The sequence below is a fragment of the Haplochromis burtoni genome, unplaced genomic scaffold, assembly GCF_018398535.1.
Source record: "Haplochromis burtoni strain Fernald_Lab_line unplaced genomic scaffold, NCSU_Asbu1 Contig_341, whole genome shotgun sequence".
Taxonomy (NCBI): Eukaryota; Metazoa; Chordata; class Actinopteri; order Cichliformes; family Cichlidae; genus Haplochromis; species Haplochromis burtoni.
Genome location: NW_024582702.1, coordinates 296,981 through 323,061, shown reverse-complemented (window position 1 = coordinate 323,061; position 26,081 = coordinate 296,981). Strand labels below are relative to the sequence as shown.

Sequence of the window (26,081 nt, the reverse complement as noted above, 5' to 3'; positions counted from 1 at the left end):
ATAGTGGATTGTTTCTACGCGAGCCCATGAACCCGCCCAGCACCAGGTCAGTGAGCTCGCTCTGCAGCTCACAGACGGGAACAAGTAACGTCTGACTACAAAGGTCAAGGAGCAACTCTGGATTTACAGCAGTGTCAGAGGAACTGTTCAGATTCTTCTGCAAATATGCTAATACTAGATTAAAACATTTTTAGAAATACTCATGCAACTTCACTGCAACCAAGTATAAGAATGGCACATAAGGAAAAATACTGGAGAAAAAAAGTCCTCAGTTTATTTGTGCTCAGAGTTTAAAAAGTGAAATACAGCACACAGTGGAACAGTGCACAGAGGGTTGTTCAAGTCAACCTCATAAAATCTACAGTTTAAAAACACTTTATGCAGTAAAAGATTCTCCACAGTTGATTTGAATCCAGGGAATATTGTTCAGAAAGTGCAAACTGCAAAGACAAATACAGTTTCAATTCTTTAGTTTTCTACCAACAGTGACGCGGGGATGTGTTTATAATAAGTGTAACACACAAAAAGAAGACGTGGAACATTTGTGTGATCAATAGATGAGTAACAGAGATTCAAACCAGAGCAAAGGATGGAGGACGACGCAGAACTGCTCCGTAAAAACACCTAAATGTCAAATATTAAAGAAAATCATAGCCTCAGATTTTGCTCATTTCCAAGTTGAACAGAAAGTTTTCTGTTGTGAAACGAACAGTTGACATTCTGCTCGTCTCTACAGGGACGTTCTTCAGGTCATTAGAAATATGGGTTACACAGTCACACCCATTACCTGTCACCTTATTCTATGCATGTACACAGAGACACCTCCATCCTGCCGTGATGTAGTTCTTTGGTGGAAAGGACGTGAGAAACGTCCTGATCACCTGGAACAGCTTATGTGTGGTGATGCTTGTGTTTCTTATTGTCCAGGAGCAGTCTGTACGCCTCTCACTGTTTACATTTTACTAACTGAAATAAAATTCTCATTAAAGTTGTAAGTTTTGTTTAGTTCCCTAACCTTGGTGTGCACGTGGCAACAGAAACGATGACAAATATACTTTTGATCGATAATTTATTACCAATAAATCATTTGCTTCAGAAACTTCAATCTAAAAATGAAAAAGTGTGGAAATGATAGAAAATGATGTAAAATTACAGTCAATAAAATCTTTCTTGTTACTGATGTAAAACGGTGCCGTTCCCACCACCACAAAACAAACTCGTGCTGACATGGACACGATCGTCTGCACTCAGGATTCATTCTTTTGTCGCACGTTCTTTAAGCTGCTCATCACTCAGTGACAGTTTAATGCTTACAGTTTGAATCACGCAGTTAGAAAAGTCCGATTGAAGGTCAAACCACAGAAAACATCCAGCTTCTTGAAGGCACCTCGATCCTGGCGCTCTTGCAGCTTGTCACATACACAGCACACAGACGGTGCTCATGTTTCTACCAGGTGAAGACAAAGTTTGGGTTGTTGTGGTTAAAAAAGGTATTTAGTGTCTTAAACTTGGTATAAACGGGAAAAGCAAGAAGAAGCGGGCAGGATTCACTTTAGTCGCTGGGCTCCTGCAGCGACGCTCGTCTCCTGATTCTCAGACTCCTTTTGTGCTGCTGCAGCAGGAGGCAGGAGTAAAAGCTCCGACTCGTCCTGCTTGGATGATGGCTGCTCTTCTGCCACAACCTGACTTTCCTCTCCCTCTCCAGCAGACTCGGTCGCCTGGACTTCCTCTTTCTGCTGCTCCTCGGGTTCGTTGTCGTCTTCTGGCTTTCCTGTGGAGGCTTTGAGACTTGCAAATCCATTGTGGTCACACAAAGGTTTGTTTTCAGAGTTCTCCTCCCCAGCTCCATTCTCTTTCCGCCCCTCTCCATCTTCCTCTGGTATGTCTTCAACACCAGGCACCTCCAGGCACGACTCGCTAGGCAGGACAGCGGTGCCGTCCGTCTGGATCAAGGACACCACCTGCTTCACTCTTTTCTTCTTCCGGGACGTCACACTTTCCACCTCACCATCGTACTCGGCATCATTCTCTGCCCCATCCACCTCCTCCTGGTCGCCTCCGTACTGTCCCGCCCAGTCGATGGAGGGATTATCTCCAAGCAGATGCAGGTTGGGGTCACTGTTGCTCAGAACAATACTGTCCCTGTACAGATTGTGTCTCCTTTGGACTGCCGCCTCCTTTACAGCTGCAGACAGAGAGAAAAGGGTTCAAATGTGGATTCTCACAATAAGTTCAATGACTAATGTTATGTGCACAGAGTACAGCGGGGACCAATATGAATGATGCTGATCTCCCAGGTTAAATGATCCAAGATGCCACTTTTATATCATATTTAATCTGAATCTTATCACAGTGAAAGCAGCTGTGACCACTACACGGAGACGTTTGTTAAACACTAAATGCTTCTTTAGAATTTGATACCAGCATCTGTGTTGCATCACTTTGATCTGTTGCACAATTCAAGGCCGATTCTTCATAATGTACCAAATGTAGGAATCAGAGGAATTAGTGGATGACCCGTCTGGACTCGAGGACCTTTCTGGGGGAACTGTGTCGTTTGAATACTTGCAGAGTGTGCTTTGGCTTTCTCTGGATGACAGGATATTTTGCTTTGAAACCTTTTTGTCTTGTTCAACATTCATCATGTCCTGTCTGATGCAGGCTTTCCTCTTAATGGTTCCCATTGCACTGCCTGCAATGTTGCCTCCTGGTAGTATAATAACGCCCTCAGTTCTGACTGCTTTCACTCGGTCTTTCTTCATCGATACAGATATACCACCAAAGAAGACTGACCCATTATAATGTCCTTCATGACTGACTGCAGCACAACCTCTTCAAAGATGTTTTCTACCAGGATGAAGTGGGAAAAGTCCTCGAAGATGAGCTCCTCAAAGCGTGGCAACTCCTGGTGTTTCAAAGAAGAATGAAACCAAGAACAAACACAACAATGAACCAGTCACAATGCTTTTCTTTGTTACAGAAACAAAAAGCTAAATGTGCATTATTCATTTTCCAGGTTCTGGGGAAGAGAGAAGGTGATGTACTCACAGATACAAAGCAAGGGTTGAGCTGCTTTAGAATGTAGGGGATGAAGATCTGCAAGAGAGCCTCGCGGAAGAAACACTTCCTCACTGTGCTGCTGTCATAGTCAAACTTCTGAACCACAGGAAAGAAGGAAAAGGACAGCTTTACTGTGTGTGTGTGTGTGTGTGTGTGTGTGTGTGTGTGTGTGTGTGTGTGTGTGTCAGATGGCAACTATAAGCTGTAACTTCATTTTGAACAAATGCAGTATATGTGGAAAGCATTCACAACGCTATGATGTGAATGCTTTGACAGGAGCTTCCATGTGGTACAGAGGAAGGTTGTTGGCCCTTTCTTGGATGTCTGCCACTGTGATGGTTACTGGTCCCAGTTCAGGGAGGTTGCTGTGGTCTGCTCTTAGACCCAATAGGCACCGAGCACTGCCGTTATGTGTTGCGTCCTTCTCCCATATGCTCTTCCAGTATTGCTCCATCTCCAGTCTTCCTCCCCCTTGCTGAAGCATTTTTGCAGCAGAAACTGTTGACCTTCTGGATGGTTCTTCTCTCTCCACGGGGCAGCGACGGAGCTCAGAGAGACCATCAGGTTCGTGGTGACCTCCCTGACTAAGGCACTTCTACCCTGATAGCTCAACAGGCCACGAGTTCCTGCCCCAAAGTGGAGGAGTTCAAGTATCTTGGAGTCTTGTACACGAGTAATGGGTGAAGGGAGCGGGAGATCGACAGATGGATTGATGCTGCGGCTGCACTGATGTGGATACTGTACCGGTCTATGAAGAGAGAGCTGAGCGGTCGATCTACGTCCCTACCCTCACCTATGGCCACCAGCTGTGGGTAGTGACCGAAAGAACGAGATCGCGGATACAAGCGGCAGAAATGAGCTTCCTCCGAAGGGTGGCTGGCCTCTCCCTTAGAGATAGGGTGAGAAGTTCAGCCATCCAGGAGGGGCTCAGAGTAGAGCCGCTGCTGCTCCACATCGAAAGGAGCCAGCTGAGGTGGTTCAGTCATCTGACAAGGATGGATCCTGGGTGAGGTGTTCTGGGCCCGGCCCAGGATAAGCAGAAGAAGATGGATGGATTAATATGCTCACACTCTATATGGATGTTGTAAAGTGGAGCGAATCCAACCACCAACCTTCAAATCTACCCCAGTCCTCCTCTTCCATGTGTTTCTGGTTTCGGAGAAAATGGTGATCTAACAGGTTTTTACTGATCACGTGTTTTACCTTGATAACTCTGTCCTGGCAGCGCTGGATAGTCTTACAGAGATCCTCACCGCCCTGAGACTCCAGACTCTGGTGAAGGATCTGCTCAAATGTATAAACAGCATTGTCCATTTGCTGTAAACAGACACAGATGGGGACACTATCACGAGTGCATTCAAATGTATCAGTATATTTTATAATAGCTTGACTTTGATAATTATCACATAAATATGATATGAAAGAAGATCTATTAACTGATCCAAAACTTGATGCTCCATGATGTGCCTCCACCTAGTCATACTTCCCCTTCTCCTAAGCAAATACACTTTCAGAAGTGCTGCCTTCCTGCAGTCCTGTTGTGTTCATCGTACTCAATTCCTCTGCAAACTGAGCAGCAACTATTCAAGTTTAATTTATTCTTACAACACTGAGAGTAGAGAGATGCTCACACAAAATTAAAGCAGACATAAGCAGTGTAACGTTGACCTCAGAAAAGGAGGCAGGAAATGTTTCGAGTTCAAACACGGACAGTGAGACTAACAAACCACAAAGTATTTCATATTCAATAATAACTCAACTATTCTCTTTAGAAATAAAACTTTCTGATCTCATCCTGACAAATTTACAGCAATCAGTGAACATCTCAATTCTAAGAGATGAAGGCAACAACATAATGTACTTTGTATGTGATTTAATACACAGGAATGGAGGATATTTGCATAAGAGATGTTTAAATCCAGACGGGAGCATTTCTTTGTGGTGTTTTATGTTTTAGTGTCTGCTAGTGTTCTCTCTAAGCTTCTCAGAGCACACATCAGTGATTCTAATGCATTCGCCTTTTCATGGAAGTCAGCTGATATGAGTTTGTGTTACTTGTTTCTCGAGTCATTGTTTTCCTTCCAACTGCACTCTGTTCTGGGGTCAGTGAAGGTGAATCATTTGTTTCACTATATTCATTTTGATTTACGTTGCCTGTATTTGTTACACATTCAGGGATCTGAGAACGGTCAAGTTCCTAATACAGCGGGGAGTTTGTTTTTCAAAGTGTGTGATGTTATTTACCAGTAAGTGCTGATTGTAACCTCCTCCGTTTATATCGTTTGTAACGTGTTGTTTCATTAGAAAATGTAATAAAATGAAATTTTCAACAAATAAAATGCAGATCTTTAAAAATACATTTGATCAGAAAACCATTCGTACAGTAAATTACGATTGTAATCAATACATCGCTTAGACCTCCAGCAATATGTTAAAGCTGCACTGCTTTGAAAAGCCAGCTGCCAGTAAGCGATCATCACCTCTCTCATGAGGATCTGGACCCTCTGGATGAACACCGAGGGGCTCGAGATGTCAAATCTCTGATCCAGACCTTCCAGACTCAGCTGCATCACCTTTTCATAGCAGCTGCACATCTTCACTGGATGGAAGGCAAGCATTGAGATCTTCTCCATGTGCTGAGGAAGAGGAATAGATTACAAGCACTGAATGTCACTAAATGTTTCTGAGTTCAATGGAGGCAGAGGGAGCATCTCCTTTACTGAATTCCCCTCTCCAGGAGGACCTCCTCTACGTGCTCACCTGTGCCACCATCTCCTTAGTGCCCTCATTCAGGACGTTTTTGCTCATGTCCACCAGCTCTCGGAAGAAAACCTCGCGGACCTCGAAGAACCCTCGGCTGGTGGGCTCCAGCAGGGCCTCTAGGATGGAGCTGATGTAGGGCTGAATGCTCACCTTCAGCAGCTTCTCTGCTTTAGGAAGAACCACGGCTGCAAAACAAGAGAGAAAAGCAGGCTTGCAGTTTCAGGCAGACGTCTGGGATCGTTATGTCAGATTAGAAATGTGACAACCTGTAAATAAAGCCTCCAGTTGTTCAGTTATACATCAGTAATTTGTCTGCTAGCAGTGCATCTACCTTCCTGTGTGTCACCTAAACAGAGTAACTAACACCTCCACTCACAAGCTTCTATCAGTCACTTCAGTACGTACAGAACGTGGGGAGAAGGCATTTTCTTACAACGCTGAACTGAAGGGTTTTAAACAAATCCTAAGGACAACGGAGGAAGCATGAGGGCTGCTCCTGTTCATGTTTTATTGTTACTGTCTTTTATTTTTTTTTTTCCCCAGTTAATTAGTTGTTATATGAATTATAATGACTACAGTATGTTTATAAAGCTGTAGTTTTGTGAGGATATTTAAAACAGGTTGCTGCTCAAAATGAGACTGTGTCTCAATGAGGTTTACCAACATAAATAAAGGTGAAATAAAATAAATTTAAAAGAGTTAATCCAAAATGCTGCAGCAAGAGTCCTGACAGGGACTAGAAAGAGAGAGCAGATTTCTCCTGTTTTGGCTTCCTGTTAAATCCAGAATTCAAAATCCTGCTCCTCACATACAAGGTCTTAAATAATCAGGCCCCATCTTATCTTAATGACCTTGTAGTACCATATCACCCTATTAGAGCACTTCGCTCTCGCTCTGCAGGCCTACTTGTTGTTCCTAGAGTATTTAAAAGTAGAATGGGAGGCAGAGCCTTCAGTTTTCAGGCCCCTCTTCTGTGGAACCAGCTTCCAGTTTGGATTCAGGAGACAGACACTATCTCTACTTTCAAGATCAGGCTTCAAACTTTCCTTTTTGCTAAAGCATATAGTTAGGGCTGGACCAGGTGACCCTGAATCCTCCCTTAGTTATGCTGCAATAGACGTAGGCTGCCGGGGATTCCCATGATGCACTGAGTGTTTCCTCTCCAGTCACCTTTCTCACTCACTATGTGTTAACAGACCTCTCTGCACTAAATCATATCTGTTATTAACCTCTGTCTCTCTTCCACAGCATGTCTTTATCCTGTCTTCCTTCTCTCACCCCAACCAATCACAGCAGATGGCCCCGCCCCTCCCTGAGCCTGGTTCTGCTGGAGGTTTCTTCCTGTTAAAAGGGAGTTTTTCCTTCCCACTGTTGCCAAAGTGCTGCTCAGAGGTTTTGTCTGATTGTTGAGGTGAATGTTGTGATTTGGAGATATTAAAAATAAAGCTGAATTAAACTGAGTTAATTGGCTGGAAACAAGTAGAAGCACACGTAGATTAGATATCATACAATTTAAAAAGTTACCCTTCAGTAACTTTGTTTGGTTTAATGTCTCCTATCTGCAGCTGAAACCTTCTGAAACCGTCTCCCTGCTTTCCACAGGTCGACAGTGAAGTTAAAATATCAAACTGTAAGATATTGCTATATTTTTATTTTTTTTAAACCAAGACAATGTAACATCTACATATCTCCATCCATCTCCACACACACGTTATGTATTTTTACATATATGTAACAGTAAGTTAGTTGCTGATTTGGCCGTTTTGTTAGTTTGTCTGGTTTCCTTGTGCTTGCTGGACGTCTCTCTGGCTACTCTCTCTCTCACAGCTACATTTAGAGCCAATAATCTAACTGCATGGATGCATGTCTTCAGCTAGATGTCATGGATGGATGCATCATCATTCCTTTGTTCCAAAGCAGGTAAACTATAGGTTTCATAGGTTTATACACAAGCATTCTCACTGATACTCTTGCCATGGTGCAGTTTTAGAAACAAGCAATAAACGTTCCTATTAAGATATGAATCCACATTTACAGCTAAAACTGAACCCACAGTAAGAATTTTAAGCCCTGTAGATATTTAGAACAACACTGCTTTAACATTTACAGTTATTGGTACGACTTCTACTTCCATGAGTATTCTATCGATGACGGGCTTGTAACTAACCAAAGATGAAAAATGCTCTGAGAAATGTGCTGCTAGTATCTGAATGAGGAGAAGTGTTGCTCTTATCCAACCTCTGATCTTGTTGGTCACGTGTTCCTTGGATGTGATGATCTGGTCCACGTCTGTTCGTATGGAGGCCTCTAAAGAAGAGCGGTTAGCCTCACACTTCTGCAACACTGCTTCATACTGCGTCTGGCACTGCGCCTGCACCAGGCTGTACACAGCATCACTGATCTACAAACACAAAACACACAGCTGATGTTGCCAAACTCACACCTGTGCAGTACATCGTCTGTTTAAGTGTCACATAGTAGCCTAAATGGTTTGGAAAATGCATGCAGTGAATATATTAGTATATCTGCGTAACAGACTATTGAGTTTACAGGTGAATTTGGAAGCAGTTGGGCTGTACCTGCTGGAGAGGTCCTGTGGAACTACAGACCTTTGAAGAAATGTAGATCAGCTTTTTTTCTGTTGCACTCACATTACTAAAATAAGCTCCAAGCTTATACATACACTACCAGTCACAAGTTAGAACACCCTAATCTTTCCAGTTATTTACTGCAATTCAAGTCATTCAGTCCAATGAACAGCTTGAAATGGTACAAAGGTGAGGGTGAAGTGCCAGGTAAAAAAAAAAGAATTCAGAATTATACAAAAAGCCTTTTTCAGGGACAACAAGGGTTAACAGGTTAAATCTGTTCTGCAGCAATGCAGGTTGATCAAGCCTTGAAAGCTGCTGCTACTAATTCCTGCAGCTGTTCCAACTTTCTGGATTACTCCCCCCTCTGCCTGCATAGAAGCAGTGCTGGACACACTGTGGTGCCATACGCTCGTCAGCTGCAGCAAGAAAGCCTTTGAGAAGATGTCAGAATAAGACAAACAGGTCTGTCTGGGCCATGAAACATCAACACTGGACTACTGAAGACTGGACGAAGGTAAGATGGACTAATGAATCAAAGCTTGAAATCTTGGGCTCATCACGCAGGATCTTTGTGCGCTGTCGAGTAGGTGAAAGGACGGATCCACAGTGTGCGGCATCAACTGTCAAACATGGAGCAGGAAGTGCGATGGGCTGTTTGCTGGATCCAGGGTCGGTGACTCGTACAGAGTGAGAGGCTCCCTGAACCAAAACAGCTACCACAGCACTCCATGCAGGACCCTCTGGTGTGCAGATGGTCAGGGGTTCATCCTACAGCAGGATAACGACCCAAACGTAAGTCCAAGCTGTGCCAGAACTACCTCAGGAACAAAGAACAAGATGGTGAGCTTGGAAACATGGAGCGTGCAGCACAGTCTGCAGACTTAAAGCCCATCCAGCTGGTTTGAACTGGACAGAAGAGGGAAAGCAAAGCAGCTACAAGGTCCACATTCATGGGGAATATTTGATTTCTATTGTAGTATGACTGGCACGGGTTTGTTCAGCTGCTCTATCTGCCAAAGGTGCTACTTTGGTGAGTCAAAGGTTAGAATACATTTTAGTCTATAAACTGATTCAATGATTTCTTTTTTTAACTCCACGTGCTTATTTGTACTACGCTATTGTTTATTTCAGAGTGCAATCAGACAATCAACTGCATAACTTTCAATGACAAACTGGACAAATTGGGGTGCTCTAAAACTTTTGACTGGTAGTGTACATCTGAATGAATCACACAACACCTTTGTCATTAAAGTTCCTGTTATTCTGGCAAAATAGCACCATGTTTGAAACAAAAGTGCTAAAAAGACCCTGAAAAGTTCCAGAAGAACAAGGAGCATTTCAAACAGGTGATGTCAACATTTACAAGTCCCCCAATCACTGGTGCAGTATCCACCAAACTTGCAGGTTAACACTTATTTTGCTAAAGACTGAGTCTAATAATCCCAGAGTAGTTTCTCACCAGTATCCAGTTCCTTTGTCTCTCATGGAGTTTGCCTTTGAGGCGGGGGGAGATGAGGTCTCTCAGCTCAGAGAGGAGGCCCTCCATCACCAGGTTAGACAAGATCTACAAGGAAAACGATTCCCACATACAAATAAGAGGACCACGAGCACTCTGCACTTTTACAGTCGCTCGTGTGATCGTCATGGTAACCTCTCTCTGTACGTTTTCCATGTTGCCACATGTAAGGAAGCAGAACATAACAGAGGGACTCACACAGGCCATGTGAGATGAACTACAGCGTGTGCAATTAAGTTTTCTTCCACAGAAGACAACGTAAGGTGGTTATGCTTCCATCAAACTAAGTCTGTTATCACATAATTAATAATAAGACATTTTATTTGTGGGCGCCTTTTTAAAGCATAATCAGACAAACAGAATGATTTAAAAACACATCATTAGACAATAACTTAATTTAAATGACATAAATGTGATTTGGGTTTGAAGAAGCATCTAGAAAAACCTGTTCAGCACTGAAGCATGCACAGCAGGGCCCGACTACGATGCAACATGTGCAGAAAGCATTTAATCTTCTGACCATCAGAGGTGTTTGGTGAAAACTTTGAACAACCTCGTGTCGCAATTCAATGAAAAATCAGGTTGAGGGAGGACATCAAGTTTATATGCACCATGTTACATTTTATGACACAGCACCTGATTCATCCCAGCTTCCAACCCCCCCCCCCCTCAAAGTCCGATTGAGGCCACAGAAGAACATTTCTGCCAACGCTACCTGTGACGGTGCACCACACATCATTTCCCAGGTGCCATACTGGCCTTGAGCTTGACGGTAGAGTCGCACTGCATTAGTGAAGGCTGGTGTCTGAACTTTTTTCTCATCTGACAAACCTGGAATTGAAGAAGCAGCCGTCAGTGAACTTTTAACTGATAACTGCAGGTCTTCTATGATGAAGGTAAAACAGGAGGGAAAGCAGGGCTGATGACAGAATGCAGCATCGTGAGATTAAGGAGACTCTTTCAAATAATCGAGTTTTCTCTCCTTCAGATGGTACCAGGCGATTTCAAACAAGAACAAAAGTGGAACAAATCTGTTTCACCACAATTAATTTGACTTTTTTATACTTTGATCATCAATCACACAACTCCTACAATCATCCACGCTTCATTTGAATGTAAATATAAACTAATGGATGGATAAATTACAGTTAACTGTTTTTAGTTGATCGCCTCCACCAACCAATCAAGCTGCAGTTTAAACACATAACACACAAACAGTGTCATCATTTTATCCTGCTGAAGAAAACACTGCGAGCTGGTGAATGAACAGATGACTTATTAAACTGGGGGTCGGTCGGGTGCAGGAGCCCAGATGACTTTTTACAATGAATGAATTTTGTTGGCTTCATATTCAGTGTTTTACACGAGAAATGTGAGTAAAAATGATCAGATTTCATAACTCTGTCTGAACAACATCTAGGATATATCTGCAAGTTAGTTTTACTACATAATTAAAACTAATGTATGTACCTTGGTAAGGTAATTGTTTTGCCATGTAATTAGAGGTTAGTTGTGTAAGGACACCGCTCAGCTTTTAATTTGTATCACAGGGATTCATTTTTAATTTTAAGATAACAGAGGAGTTTTTGGCCATGCAATCCATAAAGAGGAAAACGTGGGGAGAGGACTTGTATGACACGCGGCAGAGGTCATCAAGAGGTACAAGCTACCTCAGAGTACACTCGTCAGGCCACCACAGATGGATCGCCAAATCTGACTGGAACAAAAGTCGGGCTGCTCAGAAGAATCCAGGGCAGGTTGAAAGAGGACAACCCTGAGCAGAGGTTGGTTTTTTACACTGCATAACCCACCAGGAAGCCCTGTGCAAGTCTGTGCTGCACCTCGATCACACAGTGAAGCCAGTTGTAAAATGCACTTTAGAGTGAGGGGACCAAGCATTCAGATGATGTCACAGAGGATGCTGGTGTTGTTTGGCTCCACGTATGTGTGTGAACAGGCAAAGCAGCACCCACAGATCCCAGCTGAGTGATGAACACCTCAGATCTGTTCTTGCCACAACAAAACTAACCGGAGATTCTGATTCACTGACAAAAAAGTGTGATCTTAATGTTTATGTTTGATATGCATGCATCTGGTGCTGGCCCGTCACATTTTAAAAGTCAATGTGGCCTCTGAGCCACCCCTGCTCTAAACTCAGATGAAACACAGGTTCTTGTACTTGGCCTTCAAACTCGTAGAAATGCAGCATCTATCCAGATTCTCACTCTGCATGGTCTTACTTTGGCCTCCAGTGAGACTGAGGGTTCGTGGAGTCCTGTTTGCCCTTCAGTCTGCATATCTGTCTCTAAAGTTAGAAATATCCTGTCTCAGAGTGACGCTGAAAAACTAGTTCATGCATTTATTACTTCCAGGCTGCACGACTGTGATTCATTATTATCAGGAAGTCCTAAAAACTCCCTGAAAAGCCTTCAACTGATCCAAAATGCTGCAGCAAGAGTCCTGACAGGGACTAGAAAGAGAGCAGATTATTCTGAAAAGACAAAACAAAACAAAAACCTTATCATAGAAGTGTATTATCCCAGCAGAGCACTGTACTGTCGGGCTGCTGGTTTACTTGTGGCACCTATGGTGCTTAAAAGTGCAAAGAGAGGCAGAGCCTTCAGCTTCCTCAGACTCAGGAGACAGACGCCCCCTGCTGTGATCGCTGTCAAACGTTTGTCCTTCCCAGAGTGCAGATCCGATCGTGCTGTTGTATTGTAGTCTTGACCTTACAATATAAACTGCCTTCAGGCAACTGTTGTAGTGATTTGGCACTGTTATTTATTTATTTATAAATAAAATGTCAAAAAATTACAGACAAAAGCAAAAATGTTCTGAATCACATTTAGTGTTAAATTTAAATGATCTCAGGATATTTGTTTTAGTTTCACTTCTGATGGTTGTAAGCACGACGTCAATTAGATGTGCATTACAAGACAAACTGTACTTGTGGTTTTGTGTGTGTGTGTGTGTGTGTGTGTGTGTGTGTGTGTGTGTGTGTGGAGACAAAGGCTTGTGTCACAGGGTATTTAATGAAAACAACTTCATTTCGTTCACTGTAGTCAGACTATCTGGGACTTTATGGCCCGTATGTAGTTACTGCTATAGCTCCGGTCAGGGGCTGACATCTTTATTGGCAAGTCTCAATCACAGCAACAGACTTAACAGTCAGTAAAGCAGAGAAGGAAAAGAGAGCAGGAGCGCAGAAGACAGAAAAGCAACGTGCAGATCTAGTTTTTGTTTACAGCACAGAGAAGAATCCAGAGCTCTGACAAACATGAATGAAACTGAAAGTAGCAGCTCTTCGTTTGCAGCCTGTCTAACGTGTGCCTTCCTCCTGCTTTGCATAGATTCCTCTAGTTTGTTATTCATTCTCTCTGTCCTACTATTATAGTTTTACACCACGCACAGCTGCTGTGGAGCACCCACCGTTTCGTTGTACACACACAATGACAATAAAGGGTTATTCTATCATTACATTAGCATGACTCACCATTGTTGGAGTGTCTGACACAGTCTTGGAGTACCATATACCACTTCTGCTGCTCTTTCTCTGTCGTCACACAGAAATAGTAGTGGCGGGCATAAGGGTGCCACATTATCAGAGGGTACGGAGTGGCACACTTTAGAAAGGGGGAACTTCCCACCTTGGCTTTAACACCTAAAAAAAAAACCGTTGCATTAATAATACACTGAAAACCTCACTGAAGTTTCTCTGTAGAGTTAAAGGGTAACAAAAAGACTTCATGTTGTCCGTGCTCACTGATGGTGTGCAAACATTTCTGAATTTGCAGTCAACATTTCCTTTTCTTGAGTACAGCAACATTCAGAAACACCGTGGCTGCCAGTGCGACCCCCCCAGCCTCCAAGAAGACACATCTGCAGTCTCAGTGTTAAAGCGTCTTGAGGCGACTTTTGTTGTGATTTGGCGCTATATAAATAAAATTGAATTGAATTGAATTGAATTAAACTCCTGCATCCTCGCTCTCCAGTTTCCTCATTAACAAATTTGCGTGTGCTTTACCCCATCAGCCTTTTACAGCTAGAAAAAGGTTTATATAGTATTTAGACAATGGCAGCTCTCAACTAACAGCTAAGAGAAATGTTGGTCTGCTTCACCACAGAGAGAGCTCAGTGCCTTCAGCAACAACATTCAACCAGTAAGGCTGAAGTCCTGGAACCTGTTGTTGGATGCACACTATCCACCCCAGCTTCACCCCGCTGTGGTCTTTACTGAACAACAGGGGTCAGGATCGGGCAGCTTATATCTACCATAGAGGCAGGGTACACCCTGGACAGGCTCTCACAGTCACACGTTCACAGTGACCAGTTAAGCTGACCCCACTGACTGCATGTCTTAAGTTGCCACAATAAATCATTGCATTTGATGAACTGAGTTTCCTGTGGATTCGAGTTTTCCCCTTCCTACTGTAATAAGTACACTCTCCTTACCTACCCGCTCCTCACCTGGCAAGCTGTTGCTGATCAGATTCAGGTATTGCTCCATAGATGTCAGGACTTTATACCCGGCACAGTTGATGGTTCCTTTGGGATGGAGGAGTCTGTCATGGGACTGTGGTGAAGCCAAGGAAGAACAGAGTCGATGTATTAGACAGTGAGTAAAACTTGCTCATGTACAGAGAACACTGCACCCGTCTCACCGCCTTGCTGTCGTAGTACTTGACGTCATGGGAGTCTGGGATGGAAAGGAAGTGGTTCCTCCATTTCTTGTTTTCCTCCAAGTACTGGAAGAGGGAGCCTGAAAAAATGGCCTTGTTCTCCAGAGGAATCTGTGACACCGAAACCGAAGAGAAACCTTTGAGTCATTAAAGTCTCTCTCTGTCCATTCAGAGCCAAGAGGACTCACTATGGTCATAATCCAAATGATTAACAGACATAGCTCGCTAATCTGTGAGCAGCATCGGTGTGACACTCAAAACAATGAGCCACGTGAGACATCCTTACTGCAACGATCACTCGCTGGTGTTTGGAATAAAAGCAGAGCTTTCAGAGAGGATTTTGTACCTTGCGGTGAAGCAGCTGAGGTTGCAGGGTTCCTCCTCCCTCTACGTCAAAGCGAACTTTGTTGAACAGAGCTACCGCGTACTGCTGCTCATACAAACGCCCAAACTCAGCAATCACCTTTCCGGTCCGAGCTGCAAACACAAACACACAAACACACACACACACACACACACGATACAATTAAATCTGCGCAAATGTTTCATGATGAAAGAAAAGAAAAAAACTGAATTTGGGTTACAAAACAAATTATAAGGGCCTGTCTTTCTTTACAAGCTCTACTGTTAACAACGACACTTATTTCCCTTTGGTTCTTATTTACAGCAAAGCAGTTTACCAAATTATCATAATCTAACCAGAAGCTCAGGATTAAAATGACATTTTCTTTAAAATTGACCAACATCTAAAGAAAATGAAATGACAAAGAGGCCTGTCTTATCGCACACAGCCTGGATCTTACTGCTCAGCCTAATGTCTTGGCCCGGCCCACAGACAGTGGAACCATTCCTGTCTTCCTTCTGGACCTTGTTAGTTTCTTCAGGCCGAGTTGTTCCTGCGTTCTTGCCTTACTGGTGCTGCCTTCTTTAAAAACAGTCACAGCTTTCTCTCCAGCTAACCTCGTTTCCTTATATAGAGAAATTGGGGCGTGGCGGTATGCAGATAGTAAGACTACAAGATGTAAGCACAAGCCTGTGGATTTGGAGGCAAACTGACTAACATGTGCACAGTGGTAAGAACAAACTGGCCGACATGCACGTGTCATGAGTCTAACGGTGAAATGGATTTTTTTTTTTGCACATGATGAGAACATTTCCACACACACAGGTAAATGAAGCCCACGCTTCTGTTGTATGATCAGTCACACAGATGGTCTCACTGTCAGGTTCAAACAAAGCGGCCTGAGGCTGAATTAAACTCATCCTCTGGCCTTTATTACTGGAACAGGAATTCAGCCCGCTGAAGGCGACTGGCCTCCTTTTATACTCGACCTGCCTCAGGTGAGCATCTGGAACGGCCAAAAACAAAACATCTGAAGAAAGCAGCACCAAACCAAAGAAGAAACTTTTACATGTATACAAACTCTTTCAGATAATAAATAATTATTCACATACTATATGTATTCATTCACCTCTCATTCTGCCATCCATCCGTCCCAGCCACCACCCCAACTCCCACCCACAAGCCTGAATCACCGTCCCCACCTGGGTGGGGGCAGATAAACTGGGCTGGACCAGTGTGAATGGCTAAACATCTGAATTTTGGGGTGTCCAACTCATTTTACACACACATGCGGCCCAGATTCCAGTCTCACGTTAAAACTGTGCAGCGTCTTCACCGCTGCTGCCTTTCTGTTTGAAACTGGGGGCTGTGTGGGCTTAACGCCGTCACCTTTTATTCAGATGCTGCTTGTATTGCAGGTCTGTTTTCAGTGGATGCAACACTCTGGTCTAACATATCGGCGCGCTGCAAAGCTGTGCATTAAAGGAAGCATAGAAGTAAACACTGCGTCAAGACTTTTTTATTATTGAATTATTCAAAATTCTCAATGTATTGCAGCCCTAGAAGGGTTAACACAAACCATTTATACCCTGGAGTGGTTAGGAGTCATAGCTAATGTCACAATGCAGAGCAGCCAAGAGGCTTTGACTGTTGGCATTATATGAATAACATTGAATTTAAGTAACATATTGAAGTTGTAGCTGCAGTCAAAACTGCAACGGTTGCTGTAAACATCTGTGTCACTGTTTTTCACATAAACTATGAATATCAATGACTGCGGCGGCGGCTGGACAGATACTGCAGGAGTTACAGATGACATGGCTGAATCAGTCCCAGATGAATGGACCACCAGCACCAACGTCATGTCATGCAAGACACGACAATCCTATCACGATTGAAGAGAGTACCTCTGACAAGGAAAATGATTTACTGCCTGTAAATAATGAGAGCACTGCTTTACACTGGTGTGCATAAATAAGCTCATCACTGTACACTGACAGTGATGAGCTCCCATCAACACCAGAAAGACACACGCAGGACGCCAGCGATGACCAAACCTAAAACGACTAATGCCACATCCTTATCTTAAACGCATTTACAAAGTCACTCGTTGTTTGTATTTCTCTAACACAAAGCTGGACAGTATTTTTCTGTCTACGTCTTCATTGTGTGATAAATACAAAGAAAGGAAGGAACCGTCGGCCACCTTTTCTGGTCCTGCTCGCGCGAGTTTCTGGGAAGAAATATTTAATATACAAAACCTGATCTATGACGGCATACTTGCAGTGCTGGGCACATTCAGATAGCGTTAATGTTCTGACTCAGTGAAATCATTAATGACTTGGAGATCTGCAGAGAGGAGTGGGACAAAATCCACCCTGAGATGTGTGCAAAACCTTTGGCCAACTACAAGACTAGTCTGACCTCTGGTATTGGCAAAACCTTTGTTGGCACCTAGTACTAAAGCACGTTTTCAAAGGGGTCAAATACTTATTTCCTTCATTAAAATGCAAATTAATGTGTAAATTGAAGTGCGTTTTTTGTTATGGTTCCGTCTCTCACGGTTCAAATAAACCCACCATTGAAACTATGAACTGAACATTTCTTTGTTATTGGACAAACTTGCAGAATCAGCAGGGGCTCAAGGAATTTGAACCGTATAACTTTCCTCAAGGTTTAGAAGTGCGAATACGGGAATTTTGAATAAACTTTCACGAGGCACATTTGCAAACTTGGACACTCTTGTTTGATGAGAACGCCTGGTTGGCAATCTCTGACCCAACTTATTCCAAAGGTTTTCTACTGGGTTAAGAATCCACACCAAAGTCACTCATATCGTCATGGAGTTTGTGCACCAGCGCACAGCCATGTTGGAACAGAAAGGGCCCATCATCAAACTAGTTCCACTGGGAGCATGAAACGGTTTAAAATGTTTTGCTATGCTGCAGCGTTACAAGTTCCTTTCAGTGAAACTAAGCAGCAACTCCTCACAAACAGCCCCCCTCCAAACGTTACACTTGGCACAGTGCAGTTAGACAAGTACTGTTCCCCCGGCAACCGCTAAACCTAGACTCGTCCATCAAGTTGCCAGACGGAGAAGTTAGACTCCTCACTCCAGAGAAATGTCGCTACTGCTCCAGAGTCCAGTGGAAGCTGCTTTACAATTTGGATGAAGCTCATAGGCCAAAGTTGGCGACCTCCACGCAGCAGATTTAGAGTGTAAAGACCCTTAAATGTTACACAGAAAGCCCCAGAAAACACAAGCAGCAAGTACTTTGAGACGATTAACAATGAATGATCATCTCACTCCCCCCTTAAAAAACCAAAAACAAACAGTTTTGCATTTCATTGTTTTCTATGTTCTTTACAGATTTTTATTTTAAATCACATTTTACAAAGTTTCTGTTCTGGTATCATAGAGATCATTTTCTGCAGTCACATGAGTCACATGATCCGAGAAAGGCCCCTTCATCATCACTAAAGGTTCAGGTTCATCTGATCCAGCCAAAACTATACGTTACCAGTAGTGCAACTGGAAAACAAACATAACCCTGGAGATGCCCTCCCGGAGGGAGAGCACAGGCCTATTTAAACCATCCCGACGCCTCTACCATGGTGTAAGCCAATCAAATTAACTACCATCACTGAACCTCTGCAGGGGGTAACCCTACTGAGTATACAAAAAGGGGAGTGGCCATAACAAAATGACGTGCTCTACTCCCTGAGCGACAGCCGTCCCAGACACAGAGTCTGTTTGCTGGTTCCACAGAACAAAGCTGAAGGCTCTGCCTTCCACTCCACTTTTAAACAGCCCAGGAGCCACAATTAAGCACGTAGTCTGAGAACCAAGTACGGTACTGGAACAGTCTTTGAAATCAGATGGGCTTCTTGCTGCAGCATGCTGGAGGCTTTTCAGGCAGTTTTTAGAACAGCTGGTTGAATGAAGAAAATATCCTGGCTGAGCTGGAAACCTGGAAAACATTTTCTTAACTACAAAAATATCGAAATACGCTCATATACAGTGAAAGGTCAAAGTCAAATAAAAGAAGCCGTGTGCGATCTAAACTACAGAAACTGTACCTTTACTCTGTGTTCTTGGAAGGCTTTCTGACATTAACAGGAGACGGAAAGCGTTCATGCAGTGCTTTGGTTTGGTGTGTGTTCATGAGTGTTTGTGTGTGAGAGTGAACGAGTGAGGCGTTTGTGTCTGTAAGCCTGCGATGAAGAAAAGCGACAATATCAGCATTTTAAAGTTGGCCTGAGCGCCGATGAAACATCTTTGTACTGCTGAAAACGAGTAATTATGATGGTTAATAATAATAATGTGTTACCTAACAAGCCTCAGGTCACTGGCTCAGCGTTTTACCAGCCCGTGTTTGTTGTTATCAACTCATGAAAAGCTTATTTTTATATTTTTAAATATTAACGCACTTTAATTAACACAATATTTTATATTATTTCACTTTCAATCTGAAAAATGTTATGAAAGCTTTTGGAAAAAGCTCCACCTGAGCTCAGCCTGTCAGACTTTTACACGTGACTGTTGAATACGTTTGTACTGCAGGTCTAGTTTAGTCACAAACGAGGGTGAATCGCTCGCGTTTCCATGGTGACAATGGCGCACTATAGACCGCTGCAGTACACAAAGCGTCCAAGCAAAGAATTTGTGTCAATTAAATTAGTTGAATGGTTGCATCCCTAACACATTTATTGTCCAATTTGAACCAAAAGTGTGATAGGGTCCATCCCTGAACACATCGAACTGCAGTATTTGACATCACAGTAGCACCTGATGGCAACAGCAAAGTCTTTTTACATGTTAAGGAACAGTTTTAAGGTGGTTGGGATGAACAGCCTAAAATGTGGTCAAAAAAGCCTCCAAGAGAATGTCTCACTTTATGTTCAAAACCTTTGGCCAAAGGGCGTGACCCGGGCAGAATGGCGATTTATTGGCGTGCTTACTGGAGAAACTTTGCCAGTAAGCAGGAAACAGCTGTAACTCAAAGACACATTGTCCGATCCTCCCAACATTCTCCGGTGTGATGGGAATCCGGCCATGAACAGATGAAGCACCACATGGTGACGACAGGAAGCTGTCACCTACTGCTCCTTCCAGGTTGGGCACGTCCACCTCAGAAGCTGAATACACATCAGAACTTGATGATGCTGGCGTGCTCTGGTGGCTGGGGATTCGCCATGAAACAGGAAGCAGTTTGAGGGGTTTGGGAAGCTGGAAAAGTCATGAAATTTGGCAGAAACGTGCAGCGTGTTAAAGGCTCTCAGGTTGTATGGCTCTGGTCATTGAATATTACAAAATGGCTCTACGTTTCAACTGTGAAATCTTGCAGCTTCTGTGATGTCTCAAGATGTACAAAACATCTCTTGGAGCTAAACGCCAAACCCAGAAGAAAGGCAGCTATTTTGAATTTAAAGTATAATTTTGACAGAGTCCCCGGGACTTCATCAGATCAGCATGATCTTTGATGAGTACAGTCTAAAGACCTTGGTGATGTTAAATTGTGAAGCTTTTGAATTTTCGTGAAATAATTCGCCACAGGAGAAGATATCGCACATCTCAACTGAACATTGTTCAATCTGCCCCAGTGGCACGCTGAATCATCCAGTTAAGAAAAGCTCAAAAAAGTCAAGTCCGTTCATCTGGATGTAGCATTTTCATGGGGAGAAACTTTTCATCACTCATCCAAGAAGTCACTTGTATATGTCAACTGAGAAAATGTTACGTCCAGATTCAACTTTTGGGAATCTCTCCCAGACTCCCAAATTCCTGATGGAAGACAGAGACTGGAGATATCTATGTGCCCATATTAGGTCGTGTTTATAGTTCCACCTACTGTCAAAAAGGTTCTAATCATGATCCAATCTATGCAACATTTTAATTGATGGTTCCACTCGATATGTATCAGTATGTCATATAGTTAGTGGGTATTCTATATTGCCACCTAGTGGGCACAGAAGGTAAATGGTCAGTTGTAAACAGACCGTCTCTTATGTTAGCGCTTTTCTGCTCCAAGCACTCAAAGAGCAGTCAGTGAGGAAGTGATGTGACACTGAATCAGCCGTGTGACTGTGTGACTCACCCTGCAGCACGCTGGCTGTTCCCAGGGTGCGAGGGCCTTTCATTGCTGCTTTAAATGTCATAATTTTGTTGGCGTCTGTCAAAACATGGATAGAAGGAGTTCTGTCGACTTCTTACTGGCCATGTCATATATTTCTATTGAGGAGAAGTTAACTTTGAAATAAGTATTTCTCATTTTATCAGACCTGTTTAAAACAATCACCTGTGCGATCAGTTGGGTATTTGCTGAAGGTGAGAGGACCACATGTCACCAGGCAACAGGAAGATACAGGTCAGAGGTTAGAGATTTCACAGAGCCAGGGACAAGGGGAGGGAGGGGGGGGGGATTTCCTGTTTCACTCACTCATAGACCAAGTAAAGCTCTACATTCATCCGTGTAAAAACAAAGTCTTCATTAAGCAAAACACTGAAACACTGACTGTGACAACTGGAGCAAATAAACCCAACCAATAGTGTCCATTCTTCAGTCTTCTTGGTTTTAAACTCATTTTATCTTCAGTGAAGATACTGACCGGTACAGTTAGAGTTTTCACAAGTGAAGTGAAAATGAACGTTTGCGCTCTCTCTCAAACTCACTTTGACATACATATATGTGTAAATATTTAAAAAATGTCCCCTTCTCGCCCCTGCGGGCGGTTTATCAAGCTCGGGTCCTCTACCAGAGGCCTGCGCAGTATCTTAGCTGTTCCCAGGACTGCGCTCTTCTGGACAGAGATCTCCGATGTTATTCCCGGGATCTGCTGGAGCCACTCGCCTAGCTTGGGAGTCACCGCACCCAGTGCTCCGATTACCACGGGGACCACCGTCACCTTCACATCTTCTCTGAGCCCTTGGTATTACTCCAGCTTCTCGTGTTCCTTCTTCCTGATGTTGTTGTCATTCACTATCGCTACATCCATCACTACGGCCGTTTTCTTCTGCTTGTCCAACACTACAATGTCCGGTTGGTTAGCCATCTGTATCTGGAAGCCCCACAGGACCTTAGGTCGGCCATTCTCCACCAGCCTAGGGGGCTTCTCCCATTTTCACCTCGGGACTTCCAGATTAAGGTTCGCCCATGCAGAAGTAGGTTGGAAGGCAATAACAGAGAAGCCCAGGATTGGGTTTAGTCAATGAACTGAGGTGCGGGATAATCCATAATCTGGAGACTCTGCTCAGTGAAACTATGATTCTCCTGCTGCCTGGTTCTTCATGTGTCCATAACCCACCCCAGACAACCCACTCAGTCAACAATAGTTCAGTTTTCTCTAACTACAGTCTGTTAGCAGCTATGACATTCTCATTTTCACATGTCATAGTACCAATTAAGTGCTGACAACTCAATGCCCAATAATAACAGTCAGTATCTTCATGCATCCTGACTAAATGTTAAAACAAAGAGGCAACCAGGACACTAACTGATGAGTTTAATTTCTCTAATTGTTACAGTCCGTTTCAGTGTTTTGCTCACAAAAAAAACCCCAAAACACATAACTGGCCATATTCACACAGACTTTGTTTTTACATGCATGCTCACTCCAAAATATAAATGTAAATAATCTGTTACTAATCCAGTCTTGCTTTTAAACCGTGTGGTATCAGAGGCCACGCTGAGTTTTCAATAACAGGACTCAGCTTCTCAGTGTGCTAAAGTTTCCATCCAGCCACACAGAAACGTGTTTTTCATGCATTCCTCAAATTCCACATCTGATACGTGTACGTGCTACTCTGAGATGTAATGACAGTGAAGGAAAAAATTATCTTTAGCCTCAATCATGGCATTCACTACGTTTCCTGAGCGTTAGGTAATCCCTCTAAACTTTAAGCAGAAATCAAGCGTGGAGGTCAGTGTAAAATAGAAAGGTCACTGAATGTTTGTAGGTCTATACCAATGATGTTCATCCCACATTTCAACTTCCTCCATTCTCTGTAGATTCTATTTGTATTATAGCCAAATCCAAGTCTAGTATTACTCAAATTTTCTTCACACACACAAAAACTGTGAAGCTGGATTTTACAGTGCTCAAAGTTAAAATGTATTAAATCTGTTCAGCGCCATCTTCTTCCAGTACACAGTGTTACATCACTGGGTTGGTTGGTTTCGGTCATTATCAGTTAGGTAACATAAACTAATGTAACCGACCCAATAGCTCAGCGGAAGGAAAATTGAAGATTCATGTAAGGGGCTTACTGTGCTGCAACATTTTCATATTAAGACCAAGGACATACTGTCCACTTTCACTCTCTCTTAACCAGTAAGTGTTGTTGTTGTGTAGCTAGTTGCACTGATACGGGAAAATCCCCCTGTTGGCTGTAACATTCAGGTTTGTAAAGCACTTTAGAAATGAGAAAAGTGTGGAGAAGGGCCTGTTTGAGTTAGCTGACAAGTGGTTCACCCACATGCTGGAGTCAGAAACTCCACGTTTTCCTGGTCTGTGATGCTGTAAACAGTTTACCGATCAGGAATCCCATCAGTACGTCTGCAGGGAAAATAGTTTGTGTGTGCGCAACGGGGAGGAAACAAAAAACCCCCCAAGACAGTCCAAGGAAGAGGCGCCACACTTTTTTCACGTCAGTGTTTAAAAGTTTAACTTTAATCTGTCAGAAAAACAAAAACAACTCATTCCTTTGATTTATATGTCAAACTGAAATTCAATGTTTTTAAAGTAAACATCTCAAGTCAAACTCAGCTAAATAAGATGTATAAGGAATGTGCCTTGACTCTGTCTTCTATATTTTTAAATAGCAAAGCAATTTAATTAAGACTTTATATTATTTCTCCTTCAATCTGAAAAATGTAACGACAACCTTGAAATAAATATGGTCTAGTACACCCCACGCCCCCTTTAGTTGCACCCCTGTTTGCTGCAGGTATGCTTCGATGTAAAATATCTTCAGCAAACGATATAATTGAAACATGTATCAGACTAGGTTAACAGTTCATCTGCATATTTAAATACTTCTGGAGGATTACTGGTTGGAGCAGCGACAAAGTTTGTTTTTCTTCATGTCAGAGTTTGTTGGTGCTTTGATGAAAGACTCCCACCAGCTTTTTCCCAGTAAAGGTTTAAATTGTGGTGACAGGAACAGACGCTCACCTGAGACTGAACGTGAACAGTGCATCCTTCATTTGAACATCAATGTCACTGTTGCAGCCAAAGTCAGTACAAAGTGAAACCCTTTAATGGATTTTTAGTTTAAGTCTCATTATATTGGTTCAGTTATTAGTTTATATCAACTAATTAAAGTCTATCAGCAGCAACCAACCAGCCAACCAAACGTTACTTAGATGTAATGTTCTGTACTGACAGGAGATGGCGCTAAACACGTTTCTAAAACTTTAAGCACGCGCTTAAATCGAGCTTCACAGACAGAGTTACATCTATGTAGGGCTCCATGACGTCAATTAGTCATTATACATGATGTGTTTCATGTCTATTTTAATCAGTACTAGAAAACTGAGCCCAAATATCTACCTTCATGTGCGGTCTTCTTTATTTTATGTACGTTGCTTCATTTTCTAAATGGAAAAAAAGATAAAGAGCCTAGAAACCCAAACCCCGTACAGGTCACTGGTCTATCAGGTCAGGACTGGTCAGGACTAACCCTACAAAATTATGTGTGTCAGTTGTTTTGAAAATTAAACATCCCAACAACTAAGCAATGAAACAGTAACATGAACACTTTTTGTGAGTGTAATAAAAGTCACTTAAGTTCCTGAAATTTGGCCCAGTTCAGGAGAAATTGTAACAACACCCCACCCACCACCACCACCAAAAGTTACAACATACTTGTGGATTCTTCTGTCAGCTGTAATCCTCACAAATAAAGAGAACTGAGGTGAAACAAGCCAAAAATAAGGAATTGCTAAACCTGAACTTTCCACTCCTAACACACAAACTGCAAAGTCAGAGTCCAACGGGACCTTCCGTCCAGTCTCGGGCAGAAGATGAGTGGAACATCAGGAGGTCATCAGTGATGCCTTTTATATCTGTGTGGACCAGGCACGAGTACTGTGACACTTCGGTCCAATAGATACTGTACACGAGTGTGCTGCTGAAAAATGTCAGCAGCTAAGCTTATTCGCTTCAGACTCGACAGCAAGGATTAGAGAAAACCTGATAGGCTGTGACATGTCCGAGACAGGGCCACTAACGATCAGCAGAACTTTATCTGCTGCACTCCCCATTTGTAACAAACTTTAACGGGTCACATCATTTCCTATTACGTTTCCACAGTTTTTCCTTCTCTTTTGGTGTCGTGGAAGCGCTTCAGTACGACAAAGAACAAACCCGAACCCTAGACAGAGCTGTTTGGTCCAGCTAAGGGAAGAGAGCGGTGCGGTGTCCAACGCGCTACGTGGATATTTGTGGTTTATCAACGAAGCAGATAAAAAGCCCGTTTAGTTAGTAAACAAAGAGGTGCTGGACTCACGCTGACACTGTGGCAAAATGGAAAACACGCCAAACCAGCACTCATCAAACTAATCACCCGCGGCGCTCCTTACCTGTGATAATCTCCCGCTTGCCTTCATCCAGGTGACTAGAAATCACATCCCCCATGATCAGTGAAGCGTCCCACGCGAACGCTGCGTCAGACCGACAACTACTTTTTAAGACAAACAATAAAGTCTATAGAGACGTGTCTCCTGCCACAGCAGCCCTGTCCGCTCATGAAATGACTGCAGCGTCAGTAATAACGGGTGGTACCAAACACTCAAGTCGAAGCTGTCGAAAGGAAGTTCAAACTGTGTAAGAACTGTGCGTTTTTCTCTCGGACAGACACACCCTCCTAAGTAGGAGGAGAACTTCTGCCGTGCAGCCACGTTACGTTAAAGTCTCGTTGGGAAACAGCAGACACAGCGCTGTGGGACAGAGAAGGTTATTATAGAGCAGCTGGACAATGGAGAAGAAGTCAAAGCAGTAAAAAAGAAGATACAATGGCAAGAGAGAGAGTTGGTCACACAGGTTTAAATAACACACTAAAGAAGATGACTAAGCACGAGACAGGGGATTATGAATTTTGTGGACAGGAGGAGACATTTGAACGTGTG

The 26,081-nt window shown here is 43.1% G+C and overlaps 1 protein-coding gene across 1 annotated transcript; it reads right to left on the bottom strand.

Annotated features, from left to right (window-relative positions):
• Positions 1-25,858, bottom strand: niban2b (niban apoptosis regulator 2b). Its single transcript, XM_042228666.1, has 14 exons — positions 25,536-25,858; positions 14,956-15,086; positions 14,592-14,720; positions 14,398-14,503; positions 13,424-13,591; positions 10,646-10,761; positions 9,874-9,978; positions 8,062-8,224; positions 5,821-6,008; positions 5,541-5,696; positions 4,264-4,377; positions 3,049-3,156; positions 2,794-2,905; positions 1-2,185 (listed from the first exon to the last, which is right to left on the bottom strand). Exons 1-14 carry the CDS (start codon positions 25,588-25,590, stop codon positions 1,548-1,550), a joined length of 2,289 nt encoding a protein of 762 aa, XP_042084600.1. The 5' UTR covers positions 25,591-25,858; the 3' UTR covers positions 1-1,547.
• Positions 25,859-26,081: the final 223 nt, after the last annotated feature.